Below are 10236 nucleotides of genomic sequence, written 5' to 3'. Positions count from 1 at the left end.
TAAAGTGCCTTGGGATGTTTTGCTAGGTTAAAGGCACTATATAAGTGCAAGTTATTGTTGTTGTTGATAACATTTTATAATGAGCATTTGAATGGAACAGAAGTAACCCCCTGCCTCCTGTTCACACATGAAAAGTTACAACCCCTCTGGCCAAGCTAAGGCCCTGCCCTTTGTGTATTGTCCAAGTGTCTTCCACTCACTGTTCTAGGAATTCTGCCTATTGGTTTCTAATTTTAAACATGTGCAAAGAATGTACAGACTGTGAAAAGGCTGATGAATTTTTCAAGCGTGAGACAGGCATTAATGCAGCTTGCCTCTTTCCAGTTGCTGGCAGGCTTGCTGTGTATTTCCAGCATTTAAAAAAAGATTTATTTATGTTTTTCGGTGTTCGTAGCTTCCTTTCCAGTTGAATCATCTCTTTCAGTTATTATCTGAGCAGGATTAATTATATATTGATTCACTTTAAAAAGAGAAAGCCCCCCTCCCCCTGCCAAACTACGCTGTCTCTCCTCCCCCACCTTCCCAGCTGTCCCACGGATGGTCTTTGTGCCTTGATGATTATTGTTGGCGACACCCCTGCTGATGTATTAAGAAGACACTGCTTGAATCTAAATGAATATTAAATGAAGGGTGAAGCATTAACATCCAACAAAGACTGCGATGGGCTTGCAAAAATCAGAACAAAATATGGTTTATCTCTAGATGGGAATAAAAGAGGACTGGGTGATGCAATAGGGCACAGGTGCTGAAAAAGTGGGTTTATGTTCTGCAGTATTGATTAGAGACGAGAGTTCTCTCTCTGTTTCCCCGCCTTTCTCTCTCTCTCATTCTGCAGTGCCTGGTACACACCCTGATTTTCTCCTGAATTCAGCTGACATCATCTAGCATGACACAGCTAAGTACAGTAGAGTGCACTGTCAGAAGGGATAGTGGTGCAGCATACTCCCAGTTTGCAGGCAACGCACACAAACACACGCAGCAAGCACACCACACACGTTTGCTCTTTCACTCCCCGACCCCTCCCCCAACTCGGTTGCATTGGTGAGGATCAGGTGTAGGGATACCAAACAACACAAGCTGGCTCCTTCGCCTAAATGAATCCACAGCATTAATCCTGAGATCGAGCTCGACAATGCCTGGGGATGCAGCAAAAGACGCAGCGAGTCTACACCAGGAGTTTCAACCTGAGCAGAGAAGCCCAGGTGAGTCCGGGTTGGAGGAAGGATTTAATCTGTATTCATTTATATTATATTTTTTTCCCCAGAGGATTGCTGTTTACCAATCTAATGTAGCACTTTCTCATTTTAATGTAGAAATTCAATTTTGTTTTGAATTATGGCACAATGTGCGACGGAGATTTTATTATCGGGGAGGGGCCAATCAGAAAAATATCATGATTCTCCGAAACCTGCTTTTCAGTTCTAAATGCACCATTTAAAGCAACATTAGCAGCTATATCACTGCAGAGAGCAGGGCCTTACCACCTATAGACTTAATATCTATTTTTATAATTATAGTTAAATCTCTGCTTGCGTCCATGATTACACGTAGCACTGTTCCAATCTGTGGGTTCTGATTTAAAGATTAAGGCTGATAGGTGGTGTCAGGTTATATAACGCAGCTGTTAAGCTTAGTAACTGCACTCAAGGATGCCTTATTTTAAACCACAGTGTATTGTACTGAAGCCTAATGGAAGCTAAGGCCGATTACTGTCTCTGGACCTTAAGTAAAATGATAACGCTGTTTTTCCCCAGCTGACAGGAGTCCTGGAGAAATTGATGTGAAAACACAGTGAGGCTGATCATAAATCCTTTCAAACACACAGGGCTGTTATTGAAATGCATCAAATTAAATAATAAATACTGAACCCCGCTCCCGACTGAGAAACATTTGGCAGATGTCTTTTAGTGTGTCTTTTCAGCCATGGCTCAGTGTAGCTCTTTTGCCTCAGGGCCAGAAGGTTGTGGATTCATAGGAAATAGGAACAGGATTAGGCCATTCAGCCCCTCAAGCCTGCTCTGCCATTTAATTAGATCATGGCTGATCTTCTACCTCAACTCCATTTTCCCGCACTATCCCCAAGTCCCTTGATATCTTTAATATCTAGAAATCTATCGATCTCTGGCTTGAACATACGCAATGACTGAGCCTCCACAGCCCTCTGGAGTTGAGAATCCCAAAGATTCACCACTTTCTGAGTGAAGAAATTCTTCCTCATCTCAGTCCTAAATGGCCTACCTCTTATTCTGAGACAGTGTCCCCTGCTTCTAGATCCCCCCAGCCAGGGGAAACATCTTTCCTGCATCTACCCTGTCGAGCCCTGTAAGAATTTTATATGCTTCAATGCGATCACCTCTCCTCCTTCTAAACTCTGGAGAATACAGGCCCCGTCTTCTCAATCTCTCCTCATAGGACAATCCCAGCATCCCACAGATCAGTCTGGTGAACCTTCATTGCACTCCCTCTATTGCAAGTATATCCTTCCTTAGGAAAGGAGACCAAAACTGTACGCAATACTCCAGATTCAAGCTCCCGAGCCTTGAGCACACAATCTAGGTCGATGCTTCAGTGCAGTACTGAGGGAGTGTTACGTTGCTGGAGGTGCCATCCTTTGCCTGAAACTGAGGCTCCATCTGACCTCTCAGGTGGTCATAAAATATCCTGTAGCACATTTCGCAGGAGAGCAGAGGAGTTCTTCTGATGTCCTGACTAACATTTTTCTCTGATCCATCAGATTATGTGGCCTTTTATCTCATTACTATTTGTTGAACCTTGCTGTGCACAAATTGACTGCCAGTTTTCCTACATTGCAACAGTGGCTGCATATTTAAAAAGGGCTTCATTGGCTGTAATGTGATTGGGGACATCATGAAAGATGCCATCTAAATGCAAGTTATTTCTATAGGCATCAGAAAAGCAAAATCTGCTTTATAGATTAGATAAAAGACAACTGAATGAAATGTCAGCTCGGCTCATTTGGTCAGAGGATGTGGGTATAAACTAAGCTGACATTCCAGCACAGTACTGAGGGAGTGCTACACTGTCAGTGGTGCCAGGTTTCAAACAAAACGTTAAGCCACATCACCGTCTGTAGTGTTTTGAGATTGCTATGTGAATTGTGTACACTTGAGGCTTCTGCAGAGCACACATGCTACCAAAGGGAAAATGAAAGTAAAACAGAATAAAGAAGACTCCGTTATGCTCAACAGCCTGCAGTCTCTTTCTCATATCATATACTAAACTCGGCTAAACCTCAATCTGGTCCTGTGAACATCACACCATCAACCTGTTCAGGTGTCACGCGACTCAAACATTCACTACTCAACCAAGATCACCAAAAAACCCAAAACAGGTTAATTGCCCTTTTATCAGAGCAACAAAAAACATTTCTGTGGCTGTTCTCATAGAATCATAGAAAATTATAGCACAGAAGGAGGCCATTCAGCCCATTGTGTCCCTGCCGGCACAAAAATAGCTGGTGAATTGCAGACTCACACCACTCTCTGGGGGAAAAATTTCTTCGCAACTTTCCTCTAATCCTGCTAACAATTACTTTAAATTTATGCTCCCTGGTTGTTGATCTCTCTGCTAAAGGAAATTGTCCTGCTTATTCACTCTATTTAGGCCCCTATACAATCATTCCTCATCGCTAAAAATTTCCAGTCCTGGCAACATCCTTGTAAATCTCATCTGCACACTCTCCAGTGCAATTTATCTGAGAATTACAGAATCATAGAATGTGAGAATTGCTGAAAATAGAGACATGTTGGTGAAACTTTTCGTCTTGCACTCATCAGGACAATACGCAAGAATAACCAATGTAAGGGAAAACAACAACTTGTACTGCATAAGAAGAGATTGGTTGGTTGGCAAGTGAACTCTGGTAGAGGAGTTGCCATGAGAATGTATCAGTTTATGGTGACTGACAGTTAACTGCCAACTTTGTTTGAAATTTAAACCAGGCAGCTTGATTCTGATTGGTCAAGGCATTGCCCTGAGGAATGAACCAGCTGTTATTTATTTTGTTCAGCTGAAACAGGTGCAATGTGTGTACATGTTCTTTCTGTCTCCAAAGAACAGGGCAATGTGTATTCATATATGTAGCTTCCAGTATGCGCAAAAGTGCCGCACTGTGAGCCCTACTGACGGTCTTAAATTGGTTGTCAGCATAATTCTTAGCACACTGCGGATTATTTAGCAAACGTCCAATTGCGGAACCACATCTAATGTTGGACACTATGTTTTGAGTTTTGCAAGCACGGACTGGTTGGGTACTGCCTGTACCTTGCCCGTTGTGAACAGTGGAAGGGACAGCCCCGGAGAGCCCGCTTCGACCTCCTTCCCAAAATCCACAAACGGGACTGTCCCAGCAGACCCATTGTGTCAGCCTGCTCCTGCCCCACTGAACTTATTTCTTCCTATCTAGACTCTATCTTTTCTCCGCTGGTCCAGTCTCTTCCCACCTACATCCGTGACTCTTCTGACGCCCTACGTCATTTTGACAATTTCCAATTTCCTGGTCCCAACTGCCTCCTCTTCTCTATGGACGTCCAATCGCTCTACACCGCCATCCCCCACCAGGATGGTTTGAGGGCTCTCCGCTTCTTCCTGGAACAGAGGCCCAACCAGTCCCCATCCACCACCACCCTCCTCCGCCTGGCTGAACTTGTTCTCACATTGAACAACTTCTCCTTCAACTCCATGCACTTCCTTCAAGTAAAAGGTGTCGCTATGGGTACCCGCATGGGTCCTAGTTATGCCTGTCTTTTTGTGGGATATGTCGAGCATTCTTTGTTCCAGTCCTACTCAGGCCCCCTCCCCCAACTCTTTTTCCGGTACATTGATGACTGTATCCGTGCCGTTTCCTGCTCCCGCCCCGAACTAGAAAACTTTATCAACTTTGCTTCCAATTTCCACCCTTCTCTCACCTTTACATGGTCCATCTCTGACACTTCCCTTCCCTTCCTCGACTTCTCTGCCTCCATCTCTGGGGATAGGTTGTCTACCAATATCCATTATAAGCCCACTGACTCCCACAGCTACCTCGACTACACTTCTTCACACCCTACCTCCTGTAAGGACTCCATTCCATTCTCCCAGTTTCTCCGTCTCCGACGCATCTGCTCTGATGATGCTACCTTCCATGACGGTGCTTCTGATATGACCTCCTTTTTCCTCAATCGAGGATTTCCCCCCACTGTGGTTGACAGGGCCCTCAACCGTGTCCGACCCATTCCCCGCACCTCTACCCTCACCCCTTCCCCTCCCTCCCAGAACCGTGACAGGGTTCCCCTTGTCCTCACTTTTCATCCCACCAGCCTCCATATCCAAAGGATCATCCTCCGCCATTTTCGCCACCTCCAGCGTGATGCCACTACCAGTCGCATCTTCCCTCCCTTCCCCTGTCAGCATTCCGAAGGGATCGTTCCCTCTGCGACACCTTGGTTCACTCCTCCATGACCCCCACCACTTCATCCCCGTCCCAGGGCACCTTCCCCTGCAATCGCAGGAGGTGTAATACCTGCCCATTTACCTCCTCTCTCCTCACTATCCCAGGCCCCAAACACTCCTTTCTGATGAAGGTGAAGCAGCGATTTACTTGTACTTCTTTCAATGTAGTATACTGTATTCGCTGCTCACAGTGTGGTCTCCTCTACATTGGGGAGACCAAGCGCAGACTGGGTGACCGCTTTGCGGAACATCTCCGCTCAGTCCGCAAGCAGGACCCTGAGCTTTCGGTTGCTTGCCATTTCAACACTCCCCCCTGCTCTCATGCTCACATCTCTGTCCTGGGATTGCTGCAGTGTTCCAGTGAACATCAACGCAAGCTCGAGGAACAGCATCTCATCTACCGATTAGGCACACTACAGCCTGCTGGACTGAACATTGAGTTCAATAATTTCAGAGCATGACAGCCCCCCATTTTACTTTCATTTTTAGTTATTTTTTCTTCCTTTTTTTTACATTCTTTTTTACATTTTTTACAATCTTTTTTTGCATTTATTTCATTTCATCTTAGTTTGTTCAGTTTGCTTACCCACTGTTTTTTTCAGATTGTTTTTCTTCAGGTTTGCACTTGCTGCTGTTCAATATTCAGTGTATTCACACCTAATCTGTACTAATGCTTTGTCTTTCAACACACCATTAACATATTGTTTGCCTGTTCTCCGTGACCTTTTCGTCAGCTATGTGGCCTGGTCCAATCTGCACCTTCTCCTTTGTTATCTCTTGCCCCGCCCCCACCTCACTTGTTTATAATCTGTGACTTTTCTAATATTTGTCAGTTCCGAAGAAGGGTCACTGACCCGAAACTTTAACTCTGCTTTTCTTTCCACAGATGCTGCCAGACCTGCTGAGTGATTCCAGCATTTCTTGTTTTTGTTTCAGATTTCCAGCATCCGCAGTATTTTGCTTTTATTTTAGTGGAAGGGACATGTTGTTTCATACGATCTGCCAGTCTTTGGGCCATATGGCCTATACACCTAGCATCCCGCTGACATCAAAATTCCTAACCCTAACCTGGCCCTGGTTGTGAATAACATAGAGGATGACATGTGAAACCTGCAACATATTGAAAGGGTGAAATTTGGGTGCTGATTGGGGCTGGATTTTTACTGCATAATCGGTGTCCAGGGTGAGTTTTTAAAAAAATCATGCATGGGATGTGGGCGACGCTGGCCAGGCCAGCATTTATTGCCCATCCCTAACTACCCTTGAGAAGGTGGTGGTGAGCTGCCTTCTTGAACCGCTGCATTCCATTTGGGGTAGGTACACCCACAGTGCTGTTAGGAAGGGAGTTCCAGGATTTTGACCCAGCGACAGTGAAGGAACGGCGATATAGTTCCAAGTCAGGATGGTGTGTGACTTGGAGGGGTACTTGCTGATGGCAATGTTCCCATGTATTTGCTGCCCTTGTCCTTCTAGTTGGCAGAGGTCGTGGGTTTGGAAGGTGCTGTCTAAGGAGCCTTGGTGCATTGCTGCAGTGCTTCTTGTAGATGGACACACTGCTGCCACTGTGCGTCGGTAGTGGAGGGAGTGAATGTTTGTAGATGGGGTGCCAGTCAAGCAGCTGCTTTGTCCTGGATGGTGTCGAGCTTCTCGAGTATTGTTGGAGCTGCACCCATCCAGGCAAGTGGAGAGTATTCCATCACACTCCTGACTTGTGCCTTGTAGATGGTGGACAGGCTTTGAGGAGTCAGGAGGTGAGTTTCTCGCCTCAGGATTCCTAGCCTCTGACCTGCTCTTGTAGCCACGGTATTTATATGGCTACTCCAGTTCAATTTCTGGTCAATGGTAACCCCTAGGATGTTGATAGTGGGGGATTCAGCGATGGTAATGCCATTGAATGTCAAGGGGAGATGGTTAGATTCTCTCTTGTTGGAGATGGTCATTGCCTGGCACTTGTGTGGCGCAAATGTTACTTGCCACTTATGAGCCCAAGCCTGTATATTGTCCAGGTCTTGCTGCATTTCTACACGGACTGCTTCAGTATCTGAGGAGTCACGAATGGTGCTGAACATTGTGCAATCATGAGCAAACATCCCCACTTCTGACCTTATGATTGAAGGAAGGTCATTGATGAAGCAGCTGAAGATGGTTGGGCCTAGGACACTACCCTGAGGAACTCCTGCAGTTATGTCCTGGAGCTCAGATGATTGACCTCCAACAACCTCAACCATCTTCCTTCGTGCTAGGTATGACTCCAGCCAGTGGAGGGCTTTCCCCCCATTCCCATTGACCTCAGTTTTGTGAGGGCTCCTTGATGCCATACTCGGTCAAATGCTGCCTTGATGTCAAGGGCAGTCACTCTCACCTGACCTCTTGAGTTCAGCTCTTTTGTCCATGTTTGAACCAAAGCTGTAATGAGGTCAGGAGCTGAGTGGCCCTGACAGAACCCAAACTGAGCATCACTGAGCAGGTTATTGCTAAGCAAGTGCCGCTTGATGGCACTGTTGATGACACCTTCCATCACTTTACTGATGATTGAATGTAGGCTGATGGGGTGGTAATTGGCCGGGTTGGACTTGTCCTGCTTTTTGTGCACAGGACGTACCTGGGCAATTTTCCACATTGCCGGGTAGATGCCAGTGTTGTAGCTTGGCTAGGGGTGTGGCAAGTTCTGGAGCACAGGTCTTCAGTACTATTGCCAGAATATTGTCAGGGCCCATACCTTTTGCAGTATCCAGTGCCTTCAGTCGTTTCTTGATATCACGCGGAGTGAATCGAATTGGCTGAAGTCTGGCATCTGTAATGCTGGGGACTTCAGGAGGAGGCTGAGATGGATCATCAACTCGGCACTTCTGGCTGAAGATTGTTGCAAATGCTTCAGCCTTATCTTTTGCACTGATTTGCTGGGCTCCCCCATCATTGAGGATGGGGATATTTGTGGAGCCACCTCCTCCAGTTAGTTGTTTAATTGTCCACCACCATTTACGGCTGGATGTGGCAGGACTGCAGAGCTTAGATCTGATGCGTTGGTTATGGAATCGCTTAGCTCTGTCTATCGCATGCTGCTTATGCAGTTTGGCACGCAGATTGTCCTGTGTTGTAGCTTCAGCAGGTTGACACCTCATTTTGAGGTATGCCTGGTGCTGCTCCTGGCATGCCCTCTTACACTCTTCATTGAACCAGGGTTGGTCTCCTGGCTTGTTGGTAATGGTAGAGTGGGGGATATGCCGGGCCATGAGGTTACAGATTGTGGTTGAGCATGGATGCCCAGTTTTGCATTGCTATATCTGTTCAAAATCTATCCCATTTAGCACGGTGGTAGTGCCACACAACACAATGGAGGGTATCCTCAATGTGAAGGCGGGACTTCATCTCCGCAAGGACTGTGCGGTGGTCACTCCAACCAATACTGTCATGGACAGATGCATCTGCGGCAGGTAGATTGGTGAGGACGAGGTCAAGTATGTTTTCCCCTCTTGTTGGTTCCCTCACCACCTGCCGCATACCCAGTCTAGCAGATATGTCCTTTTGGACTCAGTCAGTAGTGGTGCTACCGTTGAAGTCTTGGGGTGGGAATTGCACCCAGAACTTTGTAATTCTGAGGCACGAGTGCTACCAACTAAGCTATAACTGACAAGCAATAAGTTAATGAATTGCACATGTTTGGATTGAGTTTAACAGGATAGTGGGTATCTGGAGGAGTTACACAAAGGATAGAGGGTCCTTGGCCTGAGTTAATTGAAGAGTGGGTGTTATGAGTGAGTTAGACAGGGGATAGTGGGTGTTTGGACTGAGTTACACAGAGGATTACTCATGTTCTCCCATTATATTCCAGCTCCCTTGAGACCAAGATTCCCATTAATATTTTTAATCACTTTTTGTAGCTGGCTACTAGCTTTAAATGATTTATGTCCCTGGACTTCTGAATTTCTTTGCTCCTCCATAGTTTCTAGTTTCTCATTATTTAGATAAACTTTAATTTATCTTTAAGTAGATGACTTGATACTTTGCCACATTGAACTCCATCTGCCAAAGTTTCTGCACTCACTTAATCTACCAATGTCCCTTTGCAGTTTCCTGTTCCCATCTGCACAACTTACTGTCCTTCCTAATTTAGTGTCACATTTACATTTGGCTAAGCAACTCTCTATTCCTTCATCCTTCGTTAATAATGCTGAGGGCTCATAGTTATGGGTATCTGTAGTGAGTTAAAAAGGAGATAGTGCCTGGAATAAATTACATAGAGGATAGTCAGTATCTGACAGTAGAGTAAAAGAGGATAGGCATGTCAGGAGTGGAATACACTCCTTGGATGAGTGGGGATCAGTGGTTATTCGCACACAACATATTATAAAGCAGTGTTGGCATTTCTCACCTGAACTTTCTCTTTAAACAGTACCTTTGTGCATTGTTTTTCCCACGTTGTCCATCTATATCTCTATCTCACCTGCATGGCTGCTTAAAGCCTTAGTTACCTCAGGCTTAGATTCTCCTATGCTGTCCTCACTATTTCACGGAACTGCATTCTATGTAACCTGGAACTTGGTTCTAAACTCAACTACTAGTCTTCCTGTTCTGTAACACTTTCCTTCCTGATGGGATCTACCCCAGAATACTGAGGGAGGCAAGGGAGGAAATTGCTGGGGCCCTGACAGAAATATTTGTATCCTCATTGGCAACAGGTGAGGTCCCAGAGGACTGGAGAATAGCCAATGTTGTTCCTTTGTTTAAGAAGGGTAGCAAGGATAATCCAGGAAATTACAGGCCAGGGAGCCATACGCCAGTGGG

The 10236-nt window shown here is 45.7% G+C and overlaps 1 protein-coding gene across 1 annotated transcript in view; it reads left to right on the top strand.

Moving 5' to 3' along the window:
• Positions 1-1088: 1088 nt before the first annotated feature.
• The window catches only part of LOC137369863 (uncharacterized), an 88969-nt gene continuing 79821 nt past the window's right edge, over positions 1089-10236 (top strand). The window contains exon 1 of the mRNA XM_068031501.1: positions 1089-1202. Coding sequence (XP_067887602.1) covers positions 1133-1202 — 70 coding nt within the window. The 5' untranslated portion in view covers positions 1089-1132. The remainder of the gene's footprint in view (positions 1203-10236) is intronic.

Source organism: Heterodontus francisci, chromosome 5 (assembly GCF_036365525.1).
Source record: "Heterodontus francisci isolate sHetFra1 chromosome 5, sHetFra1.hap1, whole genome shotgun sequence".
NCBI classification, from domain to species: domain Eukaryota; kingdom Metazoa; phylum Chordata; class Chondrichthyes; order Heterodontiformes; family Heterodontidae; genus Heterodontus; species Heterodontus francisci.
The sequence above is the reverse complement of the archived record's forward strand: the minus strand, read 5'-3'. Positions and strand labels throughout refer to the sequence as shown.